Source organism: Cantharellus anzutake (genome assembly GCF_015039405.1).
Source record: "Cantharellus anzutake strain C23 chromosome Unknown EI90scaffold_3, whole genome shotgun sequence".
Classification (NCBI taxonomy): Eukaryota; Fungi; Basidiomycota; class Agaricomycetes; order Cantharellales; family Hydnaceae; genus Cantharellus; species Cantharellus anzutake.
Genome location: NW_024066953.1, coordinates 1,726,404 through 1,751,016, shown reverse-complemented (window position 1 = coordinate 1,751,016; position 24,613 = coordinate 1,726,404). Strand labels below are relative to the sequence as shown.

Genomic DNA, 24,613 nt, shown 5'->3' with positions numbered 1-24,613 from the left:
CACCGCACACTCTGGTTTCAGGACCACCAGCATGCAGTGAGCGGAATAGAATCTACTGTATGGGGCAGAGAATGGACCCTGTGCATAGGACAATTGAGTTTGGGAGAAAAAAACGTAGGACCCGCTACGGAGTAGCGGGAATTGTTAACACCACCAATCCAGTTCATAAGCCCGACAACAGAACGGTCAGACCAATGGGACACTGCGTGAATTCCTGTTTAGCGGTGTCAGAAAATGCGTTGGGCATATATACGGATGAATGCACATATCCAATTCGGGCCACGGCTTAGGCCCATTGGTACATGCGAAGGTTTCTGACGATATTGCTTGCGATTTTGGACTCAAAACTATCTCAACTTTCGGGACCTCATGAATCGATTGCTGGGGCAATTAGATGCACTTGCATGATACGTTAATAGGTGATGGTCTACTGACATTCCTCATCGCTTTAAATTTAAGTCCGACGGCTAACGGCAAAGGCCCCAAAGACAACGATGGAACCCAAACGCAAATTAGGACCTTTCTCCATAAGCAGAACGTGGCTGGCCCGACGCAGTATCGACCCTGAGTGACGTTTATTGGGATCCTGACATTGGCTTTGACAAAGCTATACCTGGGGGACCGGTACCTGAAGGCTTGAGTCTTCGGACATCATGAACTATCGCTGTAGGGCTCCTTGGGCTCATCCCGGACTTGCCTCCCATGTCAACATTCAATATACATCTCCAGGGCTGAGCTGCAAGAAGTACACCCACTCGGTGAATCCGATTGCACTACCCAGACAGCTTCGAAATCTACGTGGATAATTGCATTATAGGCCCAACAAGCGGGGAATAACTGCCTTCCCGTATGCCGAAAGGATTGTCTAGGAACGTAGGAAGTTGATCAAAAGAATGAGACATGTGCTGGACGCATTAACTTGCACTCGGGCGATTAAACAACGTGTTATTTGAGATGGGTTAGAGATGAACTGCATCTTCCAGCTATTTCGCAACACAGACTTGTAGTTCCAAACAGTCAGGGATCGGTAAATCATTGAGAGCCCGTTAGGCCAAGGAAAGTTATAGTTACGTGCTAGCTCCGTGCGAGTCAACCGAACGATGTTCCGGCGACTCAAGCGGCACCGAACTGTGAGAACGTGAAACGCACGACATCCGCCTGCGCGTCACAATTGCACCAAAACTCTGACCGGTAGACTTTAGCCATCCCCACCCGAGACGAAACGAGAGGTTGGATTGGATTGGCTCAACCGGTATAAGCATGTAATGTGCATCATCCATCAGTCAGCTGCATGCAGCGCCTCCGCCGCATTCCTTCTTCTCACGCTGGAGTTCTTCCTTACATCCTGTCTGCGCAGTCTCACAACCACCAGGACCACGTTCTCTTAGTCTGAAGAACGTAGAGCGTCTTTCACGCCAGCACTCACAATCTGCGGGTTCGCCGTAAAGGATGATCCCTCAGCTCGACAAACTCATAAATTTATTCCCACCCCTCTCCCTGGGCCTCGGGATCGTGATTGCATGTCAGTATAGTTTGACGTATGAAGGTTCTACGACGGCACGACTCTTTCGACTGGCTTTAGCCCCTTTGGGCCTCTACGCCTTCTACGACTTCTGTTGGAGGGATTTCGTCGAATTCGATGGGGCTCTCTACCCAACTGTACGTCCTCGTACGAGCTAATAGTACATTACTCATGGAAAACATGGCAGAATTACGTGCTTGTCGGGACGATTACTACCATCGGTATGGTCCGACTGGTGGACGCATGTCTCCTCACACTCCTCGACAGCAGACCACCCCACTACATCGACCATGGCACTGGAAACCCTATCCCACTCCCCACGACACCCCTCAGAAGACTTGGTTATTCCTTAGACATGCTATACGCCATGAGAGGAACCAGCTTCTATGAAGGCCGTCATTGGAATTGGGCATCACCAAAAGTTGCCACGTATCGGGCCGCCCAAGCCGCCAGTCCACGACTATTCGCACTATCATCCGCCTTGTCTGCATTCCTCAGCTATCTCGCTCTGGATTTCACCAATTCGTACCTTTACTTCGTGATCTCTCCCATTCTCAGGACACGATCACCCGGAAATCATACCCCTTTCACCTCTCTTCTACCACTCTGGCAGCAGATCATTTGCACGTTCGAATTCTTCTTCGAAATCCAGGTGGTGTACGTAATATCGGACACTATACCCCTCGTTCTCTGCCTCGGCTTAGGTCTCTGCTCCGACCTCGATAATTGGCCGCCTCCTTTTGACAATCCATTAATGTCCGGCTCATTGCCCCACTTCTGGAGCCAGGCATGGCACACTACCTACCGGCAATTCTTTCTGAGATTCGCACACCCTTTTATCTACATCTTATTCCCGTCTACGCGCGACTCATCTGCCCGAGAAGCAGACTACTCACCTTCCGTCGACAAGTCAACCACGACCCAAGGTGGCCCGCAACAGAATGGGATCCGGAGTAGTGCCGGATTGGTGCTCAACAACGGTACCCTAAATGAGAAACTTGACGTGCATCGCAATAACGGTCTATCGAACCACGACAAGGAACCTGCAGGAAACAAACGTCGTCTTAGCCCGGCAGTTGCATACGTAACGATGGTCCTATGCTTCGTAGCTTCTGGGCTCTACCATCTCAGCCTTATGTTTCGTGTACGCCTAGCAAGTCCCCCAGGATCCATCCCACCACCACAACCCTCCCTTCTGCAGTTCTGGAAGTATGATATTTCAGCGGCGAAATTTTTCCTCGTACAACCAATCGGAATCACGATCGACATGATATTGTTTAGACCGATCCTTGGCAAGTCATCGATGATAAGGAGGGTGTTTGCGTGGGTGTGGATCTTATATACTATACGATGGTGGTTAGACGCGTGGGCTGCGGCGGGGATGTGGGATGGGGAGCAGCCATGGTTGCTGGGAAGTCCCATCAGGGCTGTCGCCGATCGGTGGGGTTGGGTTTCGGGAGGCGCTTAACTGTTCAGAAGTTCGTTCTTCTGGCCTGCACACGAGATAGCGGCGTTGCGGGTTGCCGCGTATAGATCGCACAGAATAATTATATTGCACCAAGGCTTATTGACATACAATAATTACCCGCCCAATGTATATACGACCCGCTTCCTTTACTAGTACGTGCATCTGCTTCAAACCAGTTTGTGCATATAATGATCGCATTCTCACCAAGAATGAGAGCAAAAGCAAAAATGAGGGAGTGGGGACACGTTAACTCCCGCTCACGGCGGTCTTCGCGGTTCTCATATACATGAATACTTTGAAGTATGTTTTCCGCCATCAGCCACTCCAGCTATTCCATCAGTCTTCTTAACGCTACATGTATGTTGATCCAGTGATCTCATACTCGTAGCACAGGACACCGCCCTTCGTGTCCATTAACTCCTTGACTTTCGTATTCGGTGCCAGATTCGAAAGAAGGATGACGGTGTCTAACGTAACTGGTGTACCCGTTCCGACCGGGTATGTGTCATAATGGAGGAGATCCTGCGTCAGACCTCCACCAATAGCATACCTGTTCTGAGGAGAGTACCCTTGCCATGCGGCCCAAAGACGATCAAGTTGGCAGTGAAGGAGGAAGAATATTACGTCTGATACGAGCACTCATGAATGGTCGTCAGTGAGCTAGGGTGACTAATTACACACCATTTGGCGAGTAAGATAAAGCCGCCACGTCCCCTCCGATACTCTGCGACGTCCGCCGCAGCCAGAATCAGTGACACCAAGATTTAGAAGGTGAAAACAGTCAACTCACAAGATGTGTAGCAATGTGTACACCTTCCCCCCGCACACCATCAACTGAATATTGGAAACTCGTGTAGTTCCCGACAGAACCAGTTACAAGTTTCTTCCATTCCTCAAGTGTCTGAGTAGTATTTGCTTGAAGTAGTGGGTCGTAAGCGAATGGCTAGCCGATTATCAGGCTCAACTCATACAGAGGACCGATGCATATGATGATACTGGTACGACTCACCCTTAGGGTGTAGTTCCTCTGACCACGATGGGTGTATGGATACGCGCGGATCAAATTGCGGAAGGCACCAGTAGTGACAGTATAGTTTGTCTCCGGTCCTGGAAAGGCACCGAAGCCGACTTCGGGATCAGCATTGAAAAGGTACGAATGCTTGATGTCGTGGTAATCTGCAGCCATGTTGTCATTGTACTGCCCAAATCAATGCATAACTGTGTCCGAGAGAGTCGAACTAACCTCCAAGCGTCCAATCCCAGAAGGGAAGATGTCCAGTATAGTGGCATTCACTTCGAAGAATGTTTTCTAATGTGTTCAGGAACAGCCGATGCCAAGAAAGAAGATGCCAGTGAAGTGAGCACTGGGTCAACGATAAAGATACGGGGTAGATCGTAACTCGGAGTTTTCTCACCTGTTGGTGGCATCCATATGCCTATAAGCAATCAAAGCATCAAGATCAGTGGGTTACAGCGTGTTGCAAAGCACTTACGTATACACGAAGTCATCATACCGCGAACTGTTGGAACTAATCGGAGGGAGTCCAGGCGTAGCGCCAGTGGGTTTAAGGCTGGGGTCATGAGGCAAGGAGCTAAACACTGGAGAAGCCGCGGAGCATCGCCTGAATCAACATCACTGGAGGCGAAATAAAGAAGGACTGACTTTAATAGCATCTGCAAATGCCTTCTGATCATTAAATCCCAAAGATCGCCACTCTCTACGGATTCCTGGATTCTTGCATTCGTTTTCACATGACTCGGGTGCAGCTAAAGCCACCACCACAACAGATGCGAGGAAAATGAACGCTTTGAGCTGGAGGAATTCTTTCATTACAGCGGAGGAAGTGAGCAAGCAAAACCGCAAACCGCAGCTATATATGCAATGCCGAGTAATTGTAGCCATAGTTACACGAGGAAGTGCTTGTGCCTGGCGGGGATGTTCCATGCGGGGATGAGCCAAGCTCACAGTCAGCTGCAAGCAATATCTCGGTATAACAGGGCCCTTGATTGTAACGTGTATAATTTAGTACCTCCCGCATTGGTCCAATGGGACTTAGCTTTCAGCCGAGAAAGAGTAGCTGGTGGCCGTGTGAGCCTTCAAATTCCCAAGCATGCATCACTGCTAACTTGGGAGCAATATGTATGTCGAAGACCGATCAATTCTGCTACAGGAGACACGCGAGGAACTCCCACGCCGGGAATAGGCCCTGATAAAGGAAAAGTGAAGTTGGTTGGTGATTCTTCCCAGCCTTAGGCGATACAAAAATCGACCCACTAATTTCTTTCTCGTTAGTCTGACGTGACGCACACGCCACGTGTACGCTTTCACCATCTGCATATGCTTGGGTCCATTTGCGAATAGAGACAGAGTAATCGGTAAAGGCACGAAACGAGTCTCTGGTGCGCGATGGTGTGGGTTTTACTTCAGTCCAGCGCCCTAGAGATCCCACGCCAACTAATGTCGATTCAGGACAATATGGTGAACAGACTGAACCCGCCAGGCGACTTCAGCCGAAAGCTTACTTGGTAATCCCGGCTTGGAAAATCGGTTCCCTTTCTTCCTATCTGTTTTGCCATACTCGCTTCCATTCAGGGGGCTAAACAGACCCTCCAGTTGTTCATGTCTGGGAAGTTCGGAACTTATCCCCAAGCCGCAACACGCACCGGAGCCGGATGCATTGCCGAGTGGAGAGAGCGAATGCTTTGTTCCTATGATAAGATCCATGACCCTAGCAGCAACTCCGAGTGTTGGCATATACTAACATAATCAGGGCTCGGGCACGTCACCTAAAATGGTGACAGTCTCTTCGAGCTGAAGGGAGGATGCGACAGTCCTTCGGACCCTCCAGCAACGGCGCAGCAAGCCCATAAATTAGCCCACCTGGACGAGTGCAGGGACCTCAAACGCGACGCTTACTATATCCGACATTTTTTGAGCGACAATCAGCCCTCAAGATAGCATTGGCCCACGAATGCCATGCGATTATCAGCCGGTGATTGGTAAGCCTTGGTATGGGCACAGGGGATCGGTTTCAATTCTGTCCCTTTATCCCCACCTCTGGATGGCGGATAAAGTCACCAGATAGATTGAACAGGACAGTAACGGATCTGGGCTAGTGAATGTGCCACGAGCTAAGCCTCGTGAACAGGAAAGCGAGAAACCTCCGCCGAGCACACTAGTCTGATGCTGACCAACGACGGAGCCAATGTTTCTTCGACGATCGACGAAGTATCGCCATGTGAGGTAGCAGGAGGGCGGTGATGAAGTAGACGTCACGGTCTTCCTGGATCCATGACAGGATTTGGGGAATGAGTATCCCAGGAAATGTGCGAAGATATAGAATAGGACACCCTGCGGCACCAGAGTGATGTAAGCTCAGCAAACAGCGTTTGATGCTGCCTTCGGTGCTTGGATTCTCCGCTGTTGAGAAGCAAGGACATCCACATTATTCAGGGGGAACTTTCCGCTTAAGTTGATGAGAAGTCGAGATACACATGTCGGCAATATTTCTTCATGTCACAGTTAGTGCAGAATTGTCCGGAGTGCGGGCCGGGCGTCGATAATGGAAGACTATGTAGTATGAAGACACCTGAGGTAATGGCGCGTCGGGCCTCGACAGGGACCTACCATCGTCTTAGGGGCCTGGCAGCTGTATGTGTAGCGATGATCCTGTGCTTCGTGGATGGCAGTCCCGCAACCTTGCGTCTGCGATTCTCGAAGTGTGGCGTCTCACCCGCGAAATTCTCTGCACAGGCTCGACCTGATATTGCTTAGACTGACCTTTGGCAGGCTAACAACAATAGGTAAGGTCTTTGCGTGGGTGCAGGTACTGGATACTGTACGATGGTGGCTCAATGAGTGATCTGCCGTGGGGATGTGGGATGCAGGAGGCGATGGAGGCCCAAAGCGGCTGGGTCAATTGTTCAGAGGTTTTCTTGCAATGCGCGCAAAAACAGCACTGCGAGCTAACGTATATGAACCGTAGTTAGTGGTTATTTCTTTCAACACTTGTTGAAATGGGTAACTCATACTCTCGGCAACTCTCTCAGTTTTCATGACCCCCAAGCAGCTTCAGCGATGGTAAATACATCTTTAAGACTTGTTTCCAGTGCACAGGTCATCACTCTCCAGTTGTCCATTGGCCTTCTGAACACTGCATGCACGTTAGTTCAGTAATATTCATACTTGTAGCATAGGACACCGCCTTCCGTGTCCATCAACTCTTTGATTTTCGTATCGGGGCCGAGATTCGAAAGAGGAACAACGGTGTCCAACGTAACTGGCGTACCCCTCCCGGTCGGATATATGTCGTAATTGGTGATATCCTGAGTCAGACCCCCGCCAATGGCATGCCTATTATGGGGAGAGTGTGCTTGCCATGCGGCCCAAAGACGATCAAGTTGGCAGTGAAGGAGGAAGAATATTACGTCTGTTGACAGCACTCATGAACAACTGCCAGGTGGGAGACTGTTTACACACCGTTTGGTGAGTAAGATAAATTTGACGCGTCCCCTCCGAGCCCTCCGATGATCTGCACCACCCGTCAAGTTACTCCAAGGTCTCGAAGGTGGAAATAATGACTCACAAGATGTGCGGCACTATGCATACCTTGCCACCGCACACCATCGACCATATATTGAAAGGCTGAGTAATTCCCAGTAAAACCAGTCACAAGCCTCTTCCATTCCTTGGGTGTGAGGGTTGTATTCGCCTGAAGATGTGGTTTACGAAAAGTGAACGGGGGTCGGGGCTCCTCCCACGGCTAATCGTTGTGTCAGAGTCTTATTTCATACAACAAATCGATGCATATCCGGGAGTGACTCACAGTTAGGCTGTAATTCCTCTGAACATGATGAGTGTATGGATACGCGCGGATCAAATTACGGAAGGCTCCGGTCGTGACAGTGTAGTTTGTCTCTGGACCTGGAAATGCACCGAACCCGACTTCGGGATCGGCATTGAAAATGTACGAATGCTCGATGTCGTGGTAATCTGCAGCCATGTTGCCATTATTCAATGCATAATATGTGTTCAAGAGAGTCGAACCAACCCTTGGACGTCCAATCCCAGAAGGGAAGAGATTCGGTATAGTGGCATTCCTTTCGAAGCATGTTCTCCAACGTATTCAGGAACAGCCGATGCCAACCGAAGAAGATGCCGGTGTAATGAGCACTAAATCAACGATTAGCTAAGGAGTAAAATAGATTGCGTCTTAAACTTTATCACCTGTCGGTGGCATCCATATGCCTGGGGGCGACCGAAGCATCGGGATGAGCTAATTGTATTAGGTCATACTGCAAAGTACCTACGTATACACGAAGTCGTCATATCGTGAACTGTCAGCCCTAATCGGAGGGAGTCCAGGCGTAGCGCCAGTGGGTTTAAGCCCAGGATCATGAGGCAAGGAGCTCAAACACTGAAGAGGCAGTGGGGTACAACCCCAATTAACATGGCTAGAGGTATGAAATAATAAGGAAGAGCAGACCTTGATAGCATCTACAAATGCCTTCCGACCATTATATCCCAGGGACTCGGATCGCCACTCTTTTCGGACTCGCGGATTCTTACATTTGTTACGCCATGATCCCGGTGCAGCTAAAGCTGTGGCGACAACAGATGCGATGATAAAAAATGACTTGACCCCCTTCATTCCAGCAGAGGGAGGCACTGGTGAGCAAGCAAAACTGCAAGCCACACTTTTATACGCGAATGTCGACCAATTGATGCCATAGTATATGAGAAGATGCTTGTGCCTGGCAGGTGACGTTTCTTGAAGGAGCACTATAACGCCGAACTTGCCGTCTCTTCTAATGACAGAGTCACTGACTGTAATGTTGAATGGATTAGCACCTTGAACATTTTGCCGATGTCCTCTAAAACAAGTATCCGATAGCCGTGTGAGCCTTAATCTACCCATGTATAAGCATCCGAGGCGATACAAAGAGTGATTCATTGATCTCCGCTGCTTCTGAGTCTTATGTGATCGGGTTGAGACCGAGTGATAATTGGACGCATGAAACGAGGAGGGTACGTGTTTCAACGTGCGCATTTCCTCCTGCTTCCGTTCGCGGAGCAAAGCCTAGGTGAATAGACTTCCCTGCTGTCTATGTTTGTGGGGTTTGTAGCCAACTCCGATCATCCGCGCATGCTGGGGATGAGCCATTGACATTTATCATGAACTGGGAAATGCGAATGCTCCGTTTCCATACTGTAAGGCCGATCAACCCAACGAATTACCATGGAGCGGTGCAAATCCTTGTAGACATCACGACTAGTGGTAACTTCACGCGCCGACATATGACAGAGTTGCAAATAATATGCCAAATGGTTGGGTGAAAGCGAGGCGGTGCACTATATAGTTTTTGGGGCTGGGCGTAACCATGAGTTAGCACACCACCTGATGTGACAGCAGCCTCTTCCAGCCGAAGACGGAATTCGACAACTCCCGGGTTCTTCGAGCAACGGCAGAACGAGTCCACGCAAAACTTATCTTAGGATTGAAAATTTGATACGCACGACGTCCACCATCCTTTGGTAACAACTGGGTCCTCATTGAGTCACACATACCATGCAGTGATCATCCGGCGATTGATGAGTCTCTCTAGGGGCTGCGACACATGCCTTGATTATTCCCACCTGTGGATCAAGGCGTCTGAAGAATTCGAAGGGACGCTTTCAAAAGTCCGCGGACAGATCGGACAATGAAGTAACCGCTTTCTAAGCCCAGATCGCTAGTGACAATGTTACGGGCTGAGCCGCCTAGCCGGGGAAGCGAGAAGCCCCCACCCAGTGCTACACCAATCCGATCCCGACCACAGCGGAGTCATATCAATCGTTGATCGACGAAGCAAGGCCGTTGTAAGATAGAAAATGCAGAGGCGGAGAAAAGTTATGCCACCACAAAGTAAATGGCGTTGAATGTTGCCTTCGTGGGAAACCTTCAATTCCACACGGGTGTGGAACTCCTGGCAGTCCCTAACAAAAGTGGCGCTCTGCTTGCGGGCCCCGAGCAATGAAATCGAGCTTTTCATCGTCATCTTTGTCCTTAACGTTGCGTTCGAATGTGCATCATATCTACTCGATACCATCGACGAGATCACAACGTGATCTATGGCTAGGGAAAACTTTCTTGAACGACAAAACGAACCTGCCAGCATGGCAGAGCCAGTCGGCTGAACCTTCGCTTAGTGGGAATCATGGGTTTACATCCATGTCGATTTGAGGGTGACTTGAACTGTCAGAGAAGTGGCACCGCATTAATGGTGGTGCTCAAACGTTCACACGTAACACATTTGCTGGGAAAGCAATACGCAATTCCTTCCACTGTCGAGTCGATTACAAGGATGATAACTGGAAAAACGTTTCATGCATCGCAGCAACGGCGCTCCAACAAAGAGCGGCCGTCATGCGTAACGGTGATTCTGTGCTTCGTGGCTTGCCAACCTGTCTTCTTTGTGTATGCGTGGCGACAAGTCTCCTGGGCCGTCTCACTACCATCATAACACAAACTCCCTTCCCCCAATACTGGAACTATGATATCTCCGCAGCGAAAGCCTTCTTTACGCAGCTGATCGGGATCACGATCGACATGATATTGTTTAGACCGATCTTTGACGGATCGTCGACGGCCATGACACTCGCGTGAGTGTAGATACTATAAGATGGTAGTTGGACGCGGGCCGCAGCTGGAACGTAGGACGGGAAGTTTCCATGGTTACTGGGGGCTTGACTGTTGTCAATTCGTGGAGAAGGCAGGTTTCGGGAGACGCTCGGCTCTTCCATTTTGCGCGCGACATGGCAGTGTCGTGTCGTGGGCTACTGCATTGTCCCCCCACGGCTTGTTGACATACAGTAATTACCCGACCAAAGCACATGAAGTTTCTCGACATGTTTTTCATGCCCACTGTTACTTGACCAGTACGTGTATCTATTGTAAACCAGTTTGTACGTGTTATCATCCATATCCTGATCATTATCAAATGACCGAGAGCAAAAACGAAGGTAACAGACATAAGAGGCTGGTAACCTGCCTAGGACGGGCAGAGTGGTTTTTGGGTTCGAATGCAGTGCGACAACGTGTGCCATTATGATCGAGTGACTGGTGACTACTCTCAACGGCGATGCTCGAATGTCGAGCAGGGGATTACCATTCTAACACTGGAGCATAAATGACAAAAAGCCAATCGCCGAAGAATGAGGCCATCCAAATGCGCCTCACTGTGGAAATCTTTTGAAGGTCGTCGATGCCTAGACCAATCTCTATCTCAATCTGGGCGGGTGAGCTCAAGTTTTCTCGGAGGACTATATACTGTTGCATTATCATTCAATGTATGAGCACTAAAGTAGAACTATTTGACTTGAGAACGGAAGCAAACGCGTCAGACGCGTCGCGGAAACGTGAAGCAGAATCAACCATTCGACCCCATGGCAAAAGACGGTTCCGGAGATGACTCGGTGCCCGAAGCATACGAGCTCCCTTGGCGAGTAAAAATCCTCCATGGACGTTAATTTCGTCATTCTCACCCAACCTCATTCGACACAGGGTAGAAAAGTACCGGCCCCGAAAGCTGGAGGACGTAGTTGGCAACTCAGAAACAATCGATCGCTTAAAGGTCATTGCTCGCGAAGGAAATTGCCCCCACATTATAATATCCGTACGCTACTTTGCTTCAGTTTGCGATGCAGAGTTGGTTCTGATACCAATTTGCAGGGCCTACCTGGAATTGGAAAAACGACTAGCATCCACTGTCTTGCCCATACACTATTGGGTGATTCCTATAAAGAAGGGGTCCTGGAGCTCAATGCATCCGATGAAAGGTCAAGACGTCGCTGGTTCCGTTATCCTTGCGTCAAACTGAAGGTTTAACCAGAGGCATAGATGTTGTGCGAAATAAGATCAAAACCTTCGCCCAAAAGAAGGTCACCCTCCCGCCTGGCCGCCACAAAATAGTTATACTTGACGAGGCAGATAGGTACAAGTGTTCGGCATTCATTACGTTTGCATTCGCTCAAACTTCCGCAGCATGACTGCAGGCGCTCAACAAGCCATGCGTCGGACCATGGAGATTTACTCAAACACAACACGATTCGCTTTAGCGTGCAATACTTCCAACAAAATCATCGAACCTATACAGAGCCGATGTGCCATCCTCCGTTACTCAAAGCTAAAAGATGCCGAGATTCTGAAGCGGTTACTTGAGATATGCGAACTCGAAAAGGCTCGTACATATGGTTGCTACTGTCAACCACGCCGTCAATAATCCCCTCCAGGTCGAATACAATGATGAGGGTATCTCGGCGTTGATATTCACTTCCGAAGGCGACATGCGGCAAGCCATAAACAACTTGCAGTCTACCTGGTCTGGATCTGGCTTCGTCAGCAGCACCAATGTTTTCAAAGTGTGCGACCAGCCACACCCAATCGCAATCCAGGCAATAATTAGGGCATGCCAGAAAGGTGATATTGATGGCGCAATGGAAAAGTTGAAGGATGTTTGGGATCAGGGCTACAGCGCAATAGATATTATCACGACAATATTTCGTGTGGTCAAGACATTCGATGAGTTCGGTGACGTGCTTCTCCCTTCTTCTAGCTTCTCATTCCGTGCTTCTCAGACTTCCCGAGTATACGAAGCTTGAATTCATCAAAGTGAGTTAACAGTCTAAATAACATTAATTATATTCACTACCGTTGGTCCCCCAGGAGATCGGTTGGACACATATGCGGATCCTCGAGGGTGTGGGGACATTGATCCAGCTTTCTGGACTCTTAGCACGTCTTTGCAAACTGGTGAGTTTGTGGTAGCTGCTGTAAGGGGTTTGCTCATCATACACATTGATATCCGCAGAATATGAAACCTGAATTATTCAAAGTGTAATCTTGTCGTACTAGATAAAAGCCTCGCGCTGAGTGAATACAGAATTCTATTATGACTTCGGGAACGGTCTATCTTGGTCTCCCTATGTCTCCGGGAGTTCAATTTCAATATTTCCGCTCTAATTCTGCCGTAACTTGACGCTTCTCTGGAATGACAATAATATCGGATCCATCCTGAACACCCTGGAACGTCGTGCCAATGTGTAGATGCGGCGCACCTCCGTTGCTCTCATTTTCAGCTCTTGAGGTTGGTCCTAACTTCAGGTATCTGGCCCTGGGTTGTCTCATTCATGTCCGCCATCCTCTGGTTGACTGGCTGCCCAATCCGAATCCGGAAACGCTTGCCTTTGGTGGACTCATTGCGAATGATCTGAGGTGGATCCTTCGCCCGCTCTAGGAACCCGAAGGTGTTGAAATCTTCCTGGGATCGGACTTCGGATGTGACGGAGTCCCCTGAATGCCTCACACGATCTATAGACCTACCATCGCCCACAAGTATCTCCCTTCCTAGCTCCGAGGCTACTCGCTATCAGGGATCCTACCTCTTCCTCCAGGTCCATTGTCAGACTTCTCTTTAGTACCACACAAAATCTGCTCCGTGCCTGACGAGATGTGGTTTTGTGATTTTGGTTCAGAGCGAGGTAACCACGGTCATCACCGGGTCCGGGGGCTGGCATAGTGACCCGCTTCATCGCGTGTCCTTCCCGGCCCTCAACGAGTTCGTCGAGGTTCATAAATGCCCTTGAGAATGACTGCATAACTTCGGCTAGTTGTATATTCGCGTAACATCGATCTTGTTGGTGACCGCTTCGTAAAAATACAGCATCAGACGAGCATGACAATACGATAATTTCAAATTTGTTGTTCATTCCTTGACACCACCTCCATCGAAAGGACTTGGACCTAATATCCAAATCTTGCATCAATGGCGAACGTCCACAGCGCTCGAGGAAATATCAATCTCCAGTGGATCCTGGAGATGTTTCCGGCCGAGTCAGCTCTCACATTGCATTACCATGAGTAATAGACCCACCTTTCCAGCTCTGATTTCTGACACAGAAGGGAATTTATTCAGCCTAAATAACTCGGACGCCTTGCTCACGAGTGGATCAGCTTGCATGGTTGAAACTGCAATAACCTTGTCCCCCTTTGTATAGTACGCTTGGAACTATGGAACAAATTCCTTGTTAAGCTCTCAAGTTGAACTGTAGAAAACCCTGGAGAGAGCCGCACCTTTAAGGCCGCAGGGTCCCCGCGGATGACGATGTCATCATAGCCGTGCCCATACCCCGCGTACCTTAGCTGTTGACCCTGAGCGCTCCAAAAGTACGGTGTCTTATCGAATGGAAGGGGTTTACCCGCGATGACAGATGCGGCGCAACGACCATGATTCTGCGCAACATCCCAGTGTTCGATGCGCGCCTGTTCTCCAGTTGTGGGCTCCTTAAAGATGGCGACATCGCCTGACGTGGTTTAACATGCGCGTTGAGCCGGTATCATTAAGGAGGCGGAGATAACCCACCGATTGCGAAGACCTTCTCCACGCCTTTAACCCGCAGGTACTCATCTACAATGATGCCTCCATCCCTCTGCGTCTCGATGCCACTACCTTTCAGGAACTGTGTAGCGGGACCCACACCAACAGCCAAGATGACGACATCAGCTGGAATTGTGGTCTTCTTGCCCTCATTAGATTCAAAGCTAACCGACTTTTCGTCGATAGCTGTGACCTTGGATTCTCCATAGAACTTAACCCCGTTGCCTTCGTGGAACTGTGTGACAGAGAATGTAAGTCGGAACGTGAGGCTACCGACGAAATTTTAAATCCACCTTCCTAAATCCTTCGCCGATCTTATCTCCCAGCACCGCCTCGAACGGGAACTTCGTCATTCCAATAACGCTTATGCTCGCTAACCCTCTGTCCTTCACAGCAACCACGAGCTCCATCCCAATGAATGAACTTCCGATGATTACCAAGTTCTTCCCTCCGGGCAGCACATTAGCCACTTTGCCCGGGAGGATGGACGGACGTCCAATAGCGTCACTGATCCTCTTAGCATCATCCACAGAGCGAAGCGTGTACACATTTGGAGAATCCGCTCCAGGAACGGGTAATCTCCTCGGAATTCCACCAGGTCCGAGGACAAGATATTCATAGAGAACAGCCTCGGACCCTACGAAAACCTTCTTCCCGGCAACGTCAACTGCTGTGACGGTAGTACTCGTGCGTAGATTGACGTCGAACGTTTCAACGAGTGTCTGAGCAGAATACCATTCCAACTTGCTCGCATCCGTCAACAGGGCCTTACTCAATTTCGTCCTATCAATCGGCGCATGTGGTTCAGCACTCAATACTGTGATCTTCCCAGGATAACCGCTCTCTCGCAAGCCGATCACAGTCGCGAGACCTCCTGCTCCTCCCCCTACGATGACAACACCAGGGTCGGTGGCGGAAAGTGAAAGACCTTTCGAACGGTTAGTCGGTGGGCGAGATTTGTTCTGATTGGTGGTGAGAGATGGGTCAGCGGTAACATATATTTTGGAGTCTTTAACGGTAGCCTTAAAAGAGTGAATGGCTGCTAGAGCGGGCGCGTCTTCGATATCGCCGGTGCAGACGTTGAAGCAAGCACCATGCCATGGGCTGGGATCAATGCCACAGTTCGGCGGGGAGTGCAAATGACGTAACGAGTCAGTCGTTGAATCGGTGATGATGAACGAGTGGAGTATGATTACGTACCATGTAATTCGACCAGAGGACACAAGGACACCCTCTACGAAACGCTTAACGTCAGTAATTCTGATATAGTGAGTAACTGTGCCGCTGACGCTTACTGGCAAGAGGAGCACCATAGTGCGTGCAGTACGCAGAGGTTGCGTGGATCTTGCCTCCTATATTGCTCAGAAGAACTTTTCCAGAGTCAAAGTCGACCTCTTTACTTGATATTGTGTAGTGGTAGAGGAAAAAGTTACTGCGACCCTCTCTCACGGGAATATTATACTCACATCTGCCCATCTTTCAGTTCGTTGACGTCAAGGACCGCAATCGTTTTGCTTGAAGCCATCCTGACAGTAAGATTGTATCGAGGCACGGATTCGTGATTCTTAAGATTTCGTCGAGTGAGTGGACGCAAGAAGGTGGTTCGTTGGGAGAAGAGAGCGGGAATGGGAAGGGAGAAAGCTTTGAGCATCCCAATATAGATCGGAATTTATCTAATATACTAGCTGGTTATATCTGGATCCGAGTTCCATATCGAGCGGGGCTCATCGTTTATTCGGTCCCGGAATGTTGTGGCAGTGTGGCTATCCTGGTTGCGCCGCAGCATACATGAGGGCGGGCAGGATTCCAGATGAGGGCTGTGATGAGGTCCTCGGGTTCAACTTTCCATGCTCCAGAGGGGCTTCTGAATGATCTCACCTTTCGTAGTCTCCAACAATTGACCTGAGCCTACAACATGGAGGGGCTATTATTGATGGATATATGCGCGTTCGCTGTTATACGTTGAGCTGACATTTATACACACAACGTGGCTATAGAGTAGTGCTTCGGCAACTCGTGAGAGGCCACCCACCACTTGTCTGGTTGCCTCATTTTTGGGAAGCTTACTACTAGGGAGTATGCTCTTCCCGAACTTGGAGCAAACGTCAGCTGCACATCGCGTTGTTAATGTTGCTCCAATATCAAAGAAAGCAGCGATCAGGGTGGTCAACGTACATGTACTGAGGTCGGGTTGGGATTGTCCGCTGAGTCGAGACATTTGCTCGCAGTAAATGATGTAAAGATAGTTGAACACACGAAAATATACACAACATTCCACGACACAGTAGTCCGTTCCAATCCTGCGTATACCATAAACCCGACCCCAGTCGCTACGAGCTTAAAGTTTCGACGTTATCTTCGACACCAAGGATCCGACTTGCAAAAGTGATGTGATGCGAGTATTAATAGCCATTGCAAGCGGCGCAACGTTCGAGTCGATATAGTCGACATAGATGATGCTTGGATACACCGAGTTGGTGACGTTTCCGGTTAATCGCGAGTACAGCAAAGGATTCATCGTCTCTGCGAGGCTCTTGATCGTAGCCCTTCCAGATATGATATCTGCTGCCTGGAGCGTAAGCGTCCAGGAGAGGAGGAAATATTGGCTGGAATTATCTCGCATCTTTTGGAGTTGATCGGAGATAGTGGCATCGGGAGAGTCACTGTTCGCGTAACTGTCGTAGAGATTTATCGATGACAAAGGATAGATGCCCTGGTTGTTGTACTTGTCAGTTATCCAATCAGACTCGACATCGGCAATAATAAGGACTGCAGGAACTGGGCCTCCGGCGGGGCAGATGAAGTCATTAAGAGTGAGGTCGGTGGTGAGGTTTGCCGCAGATGTGATGTATCGATTATGAATGGAAAGGAGATCGTTGAACAGTCTCTCCCACTCAGCTTGGGTGAATGACGGGTACGTTCGTCCGACGTCGGTGTTGAAGGTATGGCTGAACTTTATGATAATGAGCTCAGCGTTCTGCGACGTGAACGTATTGATCTCATTGATGATGTCGCTAATGTACTGCCCGTTTGCACCGATGGTCTGCAAGACCGAACCGACATATGAATAATGCCCGGTTTTAAAATGGCCTCCACTGATGACAGGTCGAATATCGAAATAACGCGAGCCTGCAGCAAGCTGAGCGCCTATCCCAAAGCTTTGTGTCAGACTGTTTCCGGGGGTAGCGAAAGCAGTTCCACCGTTCATGACGGACATTCCAGCGTCGTGAGAGCCGGGAATGCAGATCTGCTTCAGTGTTCGACTACCGAGGGTATCTCGATTAGCTTGCATCCACGCAGAGGGCGGGTTCGTAGACGAGAAATTCCCGGACAAGCCCGACAGAACAAAGTTTACGTGTCCATTGTGCTTCCATCCAAGGCGGATGGTCGAGCCAGAAGGATTGTTTTGGGTCCAGAAATTACTGAACCATGCCTGAAGTGTATACCCTCCCTTGCCCCCGGCTTGAATTTGAAAGCGGGGAGATTGAGTGGACTGAATGACAAATTCAACTTCGCCCCCATCATCCTCCCACTTGTCGCCCAACTTTTCTCTAAACTCAATGTACACGGATGCGGAGGTCCCGGCCTTGATGACAGAAGGAAAGTCCCAAGCGGACATCTGATAAGAATGGACATAGCCCCGGGTCCAGTCATACGTCGTCCCGTTTACTATGTCGATCCATCCTCCTTGACCCATTGGTAAGAAACAATCCAAATCTTGAGAGGAGGTTGAATTCTCAATATGGAGATAATAAGTCTGACCTCACTTTTGCTAAAACAGGGCACAGGCACGCTTAAAAAGGGGGCGAGATAACAGCGTGTTAATCCCTGTCTTCAGAGGGTGGATGGTAATCGGGTTGGGTTGGATGCCCAGCTTATATGACGGAATGGTACAGGGGCGTGGGTCCAAACAGGGGGCAGACTGGGCACACAGCAGCACCCCTAGTAAAGGAATCGAGCATTTGAAATACAGATCACATCCAATTACCTGGCCCATTGGAAATAGTACCGGATATCGAAGTCCTGGCGCGACAGTTAACCCAGTTGCCCGGGCCTCCTCCCAATGTGAGCCGCAACACGTAGCACTGACAACTGTCATGTTCGACGGAGTCTGACGAACTATTTATGAAGAGGGATGCCTGCTGCACATGATCCATTGCCTAACGTGGTAGTCTTTCCATTGAGTCCAAGTCAACGGGAACACAATTCAGAGAGACACCTAAGACACGCTTATGCCACGGATCGGCGATCCCGGAGCAGGCTTTGCACAGCTCCCAGTCTCCAATTTGAAATTTCGATAAAGATATTGGGCATCTCACAGGGGTTGCCACCCTCACCAAGCTTCCCGTATCATAGTCGTATGGACCCTCCTAACGAAGCAGTTGATCACTGGTAGCGCACACCAAATCGCGCGCCCTAAATAGGGGACGATAAAGACGGGAAGCCTTGCAAGGGACGCCAACGGAGTATCTATACGCAGATTTGATAATCTAGGGGCACATCAATGAGTATGGAGTCGGCGCCCGGAAACCCGATGCGCAAGTTCCAAGGCCACTCAGTGGGGCCCCGAGGATATGAATGAATGGGATTCAGACCAGCAGAACGTGTTCTGTTTCCAGCGGCCCCCAATAACACTGAACGGGATTGGGCCACTGAAAACGTAGATAACACAAGGGAAGCGCACCGAGTACTCCTTCCGCGGGCATCTCACCGTCGCAACCGGTAGAGGCTCCGCATTGGGGGGATGCAACTAAAGGAATGATTCAAGTGGACAAGAACACTTCGGATAATTGAAGAGTCACCCACTCGCTCAATTACAGCAAAACTTGGGGTATCGCATGCGCTATGTCATGGGTTGGCAGACCCACGGACACAGATTGATAGAAGACTGTATGGTCATTGTCGATGCGGAGAATGCAGAAGACCCATGATACACCGTCTGCTTGAGCCTATGCACCAGACCGTCATCCCAACGAACGTGCGTTTGGATGGCAGTCCTTATGATGTATCCGGTATGAGCGGTATGAGAGACGTAGGCTACCAGCCTCTATTGGAATAGATGACAGATGCCAAGATGATGTGGTACCGAAGATGAATGGATGAATGTCATTCGGCTGGCAAACCTCCTGGTTACGAGTTAGAAAGGTGGGTTACTAGGTGTAGTGTCATATAGCTAGTCTTCAGGATTGGTGTCCTCAGGGATTGGTGTCTATGATGGGGAAATTATAGTTCATCTTTGCTCCATGTCGTTCCGCCTTTTCTCTCTCCTGAGTCCCCCGGCTCTGCGACTGCCAAATTACGTTCAGGATCGGATCCATCTCGGGTGTTCGTACATTTTTCCACTACACCAGGGAATTTCGCCAATTTGGTGATGCCCTTGGGTCAGGCCATGAGTTTTTCGGTTTTTCGTAAAGTAAATAAGCTATACGCGCGGTCTCAGTCTCGAACAAGAGAACTAAGTTTATTGTTCCTTTACCTATACGCGCGGTCTGTAAATACAGTCAGAACTCGCATACAATGAATAAAGTAAAAGAAAAAGGATATCACCTCAGTCTCGAACAAGAGAACTGAGGGGGTGTGAAAAATTTCCGCGCACAGTGTGTTTTATACACCTAGCGCTAATATCGCTTATAGCGACTGCCTGCTATAACCGGCAATGAAGAGTGCATCAAGACAAAAAGGTATATACGATATCCTCAATTGATATCGCGTCAATAAAGAAAATATCAGTACGCATGCACATTGATATTCCAATATTTCGTACGGCCGTTGTCCTAAGCCTCCCACGTTACCCAGGGGGTGTCTGTGTTTCCCGAGCAGTGGGTATCAGAAATGAGTGTCTAAGACTTCTAGGTATTTAGTTTGCAAACGCTGTTGAGAGGGCAGGAGTCTTCGAAATAAATATATAAAAATAAGTCATCCCTTCGTAATTGACAAGTCCCGCTTACAGATACTCGTATAATTTTCCAGTCGAATCATGAGTCGTCGCGATGGTAATGTGGACTGCGCTCCGAGGGAGTTCACGCAACGACAGTAGGGACTCAGGGTTCTGGAGGTTCCCACGATCGATTTTCCGGCCAATCGACACTCTAGATCTATTTCTGACGTGCATCCACCTGTCAATCCCATTCGTCCAGGTGCCGGATCATTTGAATGGTTGGGGTTCATGGCCTAGTGTGGTTGCAATCTTGACGTGGGCTTGTTTCGACGGTATTGAGGTTCAGATGCACGCACTATTGATGCGTCCCATGCAAGCCGCGTAGTCCTTTGGCGCCACTTCAATGAGGAGTCCTAGATGACCTCGTTATAAACGTGAGAGCGATGTAATGGGCTTGGGCGTATAAATATGGGCGTAAATTACGTCGTTACAACTTACTGTTCACCAACCTCGCTTGCTCTCGGGTCAATCTAATTTCATAAAACTTTGACTCATCTACTAATGTCTGGTGAATGGAGTTGAGAAAGTGGCCTCGGGGACAGTAACGATTAACACTAATTTCACAGCTGGTCTCGGAAACGTTCTTCGCGGCCACAGAGCTGCAGTCAACAACCATAGTAGTGCGTGTTTTCCGGATTCCCCCCCAGCTTTCCCTGACATGGTATTTCCATTTAGCACCCACGCTCTGAGATCCCTCACATTGCTCGTGAACTCGGAATCGGCGGCTACGCCACCGCTCATGAAGAGGACGAAGAGCATGCTCACCATGTTTCTAGCAGGTACAGAGCCGCACTCTCCTCAAGTACATTACATGTGCTCTGCCTATCTTTCGACCAGTCAATATCATACGTTCGCACTCATATATAGAATCTGAATTCTAGACCCTCGGACAAGAACGCCAACTCGAACAAACCGATGATCGGGATGAATTATAGAGTAATTGGTTCGTTGACTGCAACTGTCACGTACGCCAGTAGGAATTGACCATTGCCCACATCTTAGGCGATGCTGATAACGAACGCCGACGCCGTCAGCTCGGTGGTTACAAGGTACGCCCCAGGTCTCCGTTTGTGGGTAAGGGTGCGATAACGGCTCGGGAATGACGTGCCTGCTTTGTTCATAGGCTACGCTCCATAATGGGAGGGGTTTGTGTCGCCAAGTAAATAACCTGCCTCTAAAGCTCGACTGGAGGCAGTGATGTTCGTGTCGCATCTTGTATACTATCGTCTCAAAGCGGACAACCGCAACTGTCGACCGATCCTCACCATGGTTCGATAGTGGAGGCCCGGAAGATAAGGAATCGTATTGTTGACACTATCCTACATAACCAGTGGCTATTGTGCGCTCAATCCACCCGGTCATTTATCCGGTCATCGAACCTCAACTCCCTTATCAGTCACTGAGTAGAGGTGTGGAATCGGCGGAACCGCACATGATGCATAAATGCGGTACGGCGGATGGAACCTAGTGCTAGGTGGAAAAGGGCACCAACACAATCAAATTGGACATGAAGGCCAACGAGTGTTTATGTTACAATCTAGCCGATTTCATTCGAAAATCAGCGTCCGCGATGGTGAATATTGGGGGGAATGAGTTGCTTCTCCATCCACTGTGCCAATGGATCCGCATCGTAGTCAGCGATAGGTATTCTCTTTAGGCACGAGCGTATGTGTTTCTGGCCGTGATTGTATCCAGGACACCAATATCAACGGTTTCTATTGCCTTGATCATGATCTATCTTCGATAATCGTTTTGTAGGAGCGAACAAATCCTCCAATTCAGGTTGAATGAGGCGCGTATCATCATGAATCATCCCAATGTTTTCCAGAACTACTTCAGGGAGGTGATGCAGGAGAGCCCTTCCGACTTAAGGATCTGGATCTGGAGTCGAGGGCATGTCGGGACGGTGATGGTTCTACAGTCTTGTCGACGGTAACTTTGACACCCAGGCAGTTCGGCCCAGTACCAGTGTTCCGCATGTGTGCGGGACATAAATGTTGACGGAGTTGCGTTCTATAGTGCAGGCTGAAGCGCAAAAAATCAGCATTCGAGTGTGTTGAGGCGCATGTCTTGCCCACGTACTTGGCAAGCATAGTGAAATTGTATACAGCACCGAATGGCTATATCCAAGGTCAGAAGGCTGCCTCAACACCGGGGGAAAAATTGCTCACTATCCCCAACAAGAGAACGACTAAAACAGCGAAAATGAGTCCCAATGTCTGCTGACCAACGATGCTAACGTACCAAAACCGAAGCCATTAATTGCAAACTTCATCCGAAAGAAACGTTAGTGCTAGGAATTGACCCTCAGGTAAGGATACGTACAGCGACGCAAATGACAATAGCTATTACACCTGTGACTGTTCCAGTATTGATTGAATAAACAATCAACTTGTTTAAGATGTTGTCGGTTCTGCGGAACGAGTTTGTAAGCTTGCACAACATCACCCTCAGGTCAAACTAACTGTTTAAAACCAGTTCTCTGCCGGCGTAACAGGATGGTCATCGAAACGGCAAGTGTGACATCACAAATCACCTATCAATCATTCAGATTGAGGCCGGGAACATCGGAGTAGAACATGTGCTAACCTCCATAAGGAGCCATGATCCGATCAACCATCGTTCCTGCTGTGGAATCGTGGAAAAATTCGCAAGATGGTATGCACGATAGGCAGATGCTAATATGGGGAAACGGTTTGGCAGCACGAACAGCAGAACGCAAAAGAGACCGTACATATCCCAAGGCCTAGTAGACATAGGAATTCGATGCCATCGTCAGTTTCATAGTGTGTGAGATTTTGGTGTTATACATACCGAATTGCGCGAGAGATAACAATTCAACTAGGCACCCCAATATACGGCTTGTGCTCACTGCAGGGGAGCCTCTCATGGGTATCCACAAAACCAAGGAAATGAGTGGTACGTACAAGCATACACGCGGTATGCGAAAAATGATTGAACAGCTGTCGAAGAGACAACCTAGAATTTGTCTCAACCCCCCAACCTAAACTCCGTGGGTGGATGCCAAACGCACCGTCATAGTTTGATGCATTGCCATTTCCCAGGTAACGAACGGAAGGACGTTCTTCTCAGTCGAAGCAACCACAAGGTACCAATAAAGAGCCTGCGTCGTGCATGCACTTCATCTTCTGTGAGACGAGTTCTTTACTGAGCGCTAAATTGAGAAAGACTCACACCAGGAGACCTTGAATGACCCTAGGCAGCACTTTAAATTTATAGTCACACCATCATCTGAGCCTCGTACTCACCACAAAAAGGAGACCTGTTTGGACATTCCACATTTCAGGCATTTGTCACGACCAAAACGCAATGCACTTACTGCAAGCTTGATATATAGAGAGTCCTTTGGGAAGGCAGAGAAGTAGGTGCGGACTTGTATTGTGATAATGCCGAAGAAGCTGGTAGTATTGTGATACAGGAGGGGTTTAGGACGCTGACGGGAAGACAAGTTCCCTATGGCAACTCACACAGCAGCGAGCAGCTGACCGGAGAATGCGCCCCCAAGGATATCGTGGACGCTAGTGGCGGTCATCGAAACGTTAAGCAGATAGGATGATGAAAGAAGCGTATCGGGTGAAGCGAACTCAACCACTCCAAAAATATCCGACAGTTTTAAGACTCCCCTAAACCTCTGTAACCGCGTAGAGGCTCGGGGCGCGGGGCTGTTACTCCGTCAAAATATCCAGATGTATTTGAAACGCGGATATTGAGGGCCAGAGAGGCCACGGAGCGAAGAGGTAGCAGCATATCTCACAGAACCCTATATAGGAGATGGGTGCTGAAGTGCCGATATATCGGCGCGTTCTCCAGTCGCGGAGCATGTCAGTTGTTCAATACGGCCGATAAGACACAAGTGCCGCCCGACTGGGAAGCGACTGCGGGACATCACACAAAAAAGAAGTGTTGCTCCAGTATCGGTTCTGAGATAGCGAAGGGGTAGAGGAGTGGAGAGGAGGTTCCTTTCTCCTTGTTCTCGGGATTGGTCCTTTAAGCAGTGGAAGCTCCGATGGAATGAAATTGAGTGCGGGGAAGCGTTTGCACTGCCTCGCGATCGCGGAAAGGTGTAACTTTTTCCAACACAGCGTTTACAGACATGACCACGCTGCTACCACGCTGGGAAATCGATATTTGTTTGCACCACCGCTGTTTCCTGCTGGATGTTCGACATTCTCCCGCAATTGGTCATGGGCTTCTTTGGTATTCGGCTTGGTGACAGTATTGCCTTGTCTCCTGTCGACTGCGAAAGGTA

The 24,613-nt window shown here is 49.2% G+C and overlaps 10 protein-coding genes across 10 annotated transcripts; 2 read left to right on the top strand and 8 right to left on the bottom strand.

Annotated features, from left to right (window-relative positions):
* Positions 1 to 1,117: 1,117 nt before the first annotated feature.
* Positions 1,118 to 3,223, top strand: EI90DRAFT_3032642 (uncharacterized protein). Its single transcript, XM_039058407.1, has 2 exons — positions 1,118 to 1,659; positions 1,710 to 3,223. The coding sequence occupies exons 1-2, from the start codon at positions 1,450 to 1,452 to the stop codon at positions 2,988 to 2,990; spliced, it is 1,491 nt and encodes a 496-aa protein (XP_038922895.1). The 5' UTR covers positions 1,118 to 1,449; the 3' UTR covers positions 2,991 to 3,223.
* EI90DRAFT_3032640 (uncharacterized protein) lies at positions 3,060 to 5,197 on the bottom strand. The gene is made up of 7 exons (XM_039058406.1): positions 4,857 to 5,197; positions 4,654 to 4,821; positions 4,234 to 4,354; positions 4,000 to 4,166; positions 3,781 to 3,933; positions 3,672 to 3,714; positions 3,060 to 3,616 (listed from the first exon to the last, which is right to left on the bottom strand). The coding sequence occupies exons 2-7, from the start codon at positions 4,819 to 4,821 to the stop codon at positions 3,342 to 3,344; spliced, it is 927 nt and encodes a 308-aa protein (XP_038922894.1). The 5' UTR covers positions 4,857 to 5,197; the 3' UTR covers positions 3,060 to 3,341.
* Positions 4,771 to 5,956, bottom strand: EI90DRAFT_3032639 (uncharacterized protein). The gene is made up of 5 exons (XM_039058405.1): positions 5,908 to 5,956; positions 5,778 to 5,833; positions 5,514 to 5,719; positions 5,266 to 5,445; positions 4,771 to 5,197 (listed from the first exon to the last, which is right to left on the bottom strand). The coding sequence occupies exons 1-5, from the start codon at positions 5,917 to 5,919 to the stop codon at positions 5,088 to 5,090; spliced, it is 564 nt and encodes a 187-aa protein (XP_038922893.1). The 5' UTR covers positions 5,920 to 5,956; the 3' UTR covers positions 4,771 to 5,087.
* Positions 5,957 to 7,160: 1,204 nt separating this feature from the next.
* Positions 7,161 to 8,641, bottom strand: EI90DRAFT_2903778 (Di-copper centre-containing protein; the record flags this gene model as incomplete). Its single annotated transcript, XM_039054154.1, has 8 exons — positions 7,161 to 7,432; positions 7,471 to 7,522; positions 7,577 to 7,753; positions 7,817 to 7,983; positions 8,042 to 8,163; positions 8,218 to 8,238; positions 8,301 to 8,407; positions 8,477 to 8,641. 8 exons carry the CDS (start codon positions 8,639 to 8,641, stop codon positions 7,161 to 7,163), a joined length of 1,083 nt encoding a protein of 360 aa, XP_038922892.1.
* A 2,774-nt stretch (positions 8,642 to 11,415) lies between these two features.
* EI90DRAFT_3278872 (P-loop containing nucleoside triphosphate hydrolase protein) lies at positions 11,416 to 13,016 on the top strand (the record flags this gene model as incomplete). Its single annotated transcript, XM_039066633.1, has 9 exons — positions 11,416 to 11,471; positions 11,534 to 11,645; positions 11,702 to 11,808; positions 11,862 to 11,963; positions 12,014 to 12,209; positions 12,262 to 12,554; positions 12,607 to 12,640; positions 12,695 to 12,781; positions 12,840 to 13,016. 9 exons carry the CDS (start codon positions 11,416 to 11,418, stop codon positions 12,867 to 12,869), a joined length of 1,017 nt encoding a protein of 338 aa, XP_038922891.1. The 3' UTR covers positions 12,870 to 13,016.
* A 774-nt stretch (positions 13,017 to 13,790) lies between these two features.
* On the bottom strand, positions 13,791 to 15,930 carry EI90DRAFT_2903794 (uncharacterized protein; the record flags this gene model as incomplete). Its single annotated transcript, XM_039054155.1, has 8 exons — positions 13,791 to 13,841; positions 13,902 to 14,036; positions 14,102 to 14,331; positions 14,391 to 14,640; positions 14,699 to 15,509; positions 15,606 to 15,639; positions 15,701 to 15,804; positions 15,872 to 15,930. 8 exons carry the CDS (start codon positions 15,928 to 15,930, stop codon positions 13,791 to 13,793), a joined length of 1,674 nt encoding a protein of 557 aa, XP_038922890.1.
* Positions 15,931 to 16,476: 546 nt separating this feature from the next.
* On the bottom strand, positions 16,477 to 18,503 carry EI90DRAFT_2965346 (PLC-like phosphodiesterase). Its single transcript, XM_039055522.1, has one exon. It carries the CDS (start codon positions 18,100 to 18,102, stop codon positions 16,744 to 16,746), a length of 1,359 nt encoding a protein of 452 aa, XP_038922889.1. The 5' UTR covers positions 18,103 to 18,503; the 3' UTR covers positions 16,477 to 16,743.
* On the bottom strand, positions 18,065 to 18,503 carry EI90DRAFT_3032619 (uncharacterized protein). The gene has a single exon (XM_039058404.1). The coding sequence runs from the start codon at positions 18,400 to 18,402 to the stop codon at positions 18,178 to 18,180; it is 225 nt and encodes a 74-aa protein (XP_038922888.1). The 5' UTR covers positions 18,403 to 18,503; the 3' UTR covers positions 18,065 to 18,177.
* Positions 18,504 to 20,754: 2,251 nt separating this feature from the next.
* EI90DRAFT_1321307 (uncharacterized protein) lies at positions 20,755 to 21,287 on the bottom strand. The gene has a single exon (XM_039051666.1). The coding sequence runs from the start codon at positions 21,109 to 21,111 to the stop codon at positions 20,842 to 20,844; it is 270 nt and encodes an 89-aa protein (XP_038922887.1). The 5' UTR covers positions 21,112 to 21,287; the 3' UTR covers positions 20,755 to 20,841.
* A 394-nt stretch (positions 21,288 to 21,681) lies between these two features.
* On the bottom strand, positions 21,682 to 24,391 carry EI90DRAFT_3032610 (uncharacterized protein). Its single transcript, XM_039058403.1, has 15 exons — positions 23,832 to 24,391; positions 23,684 to 23,762; positions 23,613 to 23,626; positions 23,539 to 23,559; positions 23,378 to 23,483; positions 23,271 to 23,322; positions 23,158 to 23,214; positions 23,078 to 23,089; positions 22,933 to 23,021; positions 22,809 to 22,879; positions 22,669 to 22,756; positions 22,588 to 22,612; positions 22,515 to 22,534; positions 22,426 to 22,463; positions 21,682 to 22,368 (listed from the first exon to the last, which is right to left on the bottom strand). Exons 1-15 carry the CDS (start codon positions 23,894 to 23,896, stop codon positions 22,179 to 22,181), a joined length of 927 nt encoding a protein of 308 aa, XP_038922886.1. The 5' UTR covers positions 23,897 to 24,391; the 3' UTR covers positions 21,682 to 22,178.
* Between the last annotated feature and the right edge of the window lie 222 nt (positions 24,392 to 24,613).

Excerpts from the sequence above, each read along its gene's own strand:
- EI90DRAFT_3032610 (XM_039058403.1), bottom strand. The coding sequence starts at position 23,896 with ATGACCGCCACTAGCGTCCACGATATCCTTGGGGGCGCATTCTCCGGT. Across the intron at positions 22,613-22,668 it reads CTATTGTCATTTGCGTCGCT|TTTGCAATTAATGGCTTCGG; the intron begins GTACGTATCCTT and ends TTTCGGATGAAG. Across the intron at positions 22,535-22,587 it reads AATTAATGGCTTCGGTTTTG|TCGTTCTCTTGTTGGGGATA; the intron begins GTACGTTAGCAT and ends TCGCTGTTTTAG.
- EI90DRAFT_3032639 (XM_039058405.1), bottom strand. Across the intron at positions 5,720-5,777 it reads AGAGACTGTCACCATTTTAG|GGTCATGGATCTTATCATAG; the intron begins GTGACGTGCCCG and ends AGTTGCTGCTAG. Across the intron at positions 5,446-5,513 it reads TTCCAAGCCGGGATTACCAA|TTGGCGTGGGATCTCTAGGG; the intron begins GTAAGCTTTCGG and ends AATCGACATTAG.
- EI90DRAFT_3032619 (XM_039058404.1), bottom strand. The coding sequence starts at position 18,402 with ATGGGCCAGGTAATTGGATGTGATCTGTATTTCAAATGCTCGATTCCT.
- EI90DRAFT_2965346 (XM_039055522.1), bottom strand. The coding sequence starts at position 18,102 with ATGGGTCAAGGAGGATGGATCGACATAGTAAACGGGACGACGTATGAC.
- EI90DRAFT_3032640 (XM_039058406.1), bottom strand. The coding sequence starts at position 4,821 with ATGAAAGAATTCCTCCAGCTCAAAGCGTTCATTTTCCTCGCATCTGTT. Across the intron at positions 3,934-3,999 it reads AGAGGAACTACACCCTAAGG|CCATTCGCTTACGACCCACT; the intron begins GTGAGTCGTACC and ends ATAATCGGCTAG. Across the intron at positions 3,715-3,780 it reads TACACATTGCTACACATCTT|AGTATCGGAGGGGACGTGGC; the intron begins GTGAGTTGACTG and ends CGGACGTCGCAG.
- EI90DRAFT_3032642 (XM_039058407.1), top strand. The coding sequence starts at position 1,450 with ATGATCCCTCAGCTCGACAAACTCATAAATTTATTCCCACCCCTCTCC. Across the intron at positions 1,660-1,709 it reads ATGGGGCTCTCTACCCAACT|AATTACGTGCTTGTCGGGAC; the intron begins GTACGTCCTCGT and ends AAAACATGGCAG.
- EI90DRAFT_1321307 (XM_039051666.1), bottom strand. The coding sequence starts at position 21,111 with ATGGTGAGCATGCTCTTCGTCCTCTTCATGAGCGGTGGCGTAGCCGCC.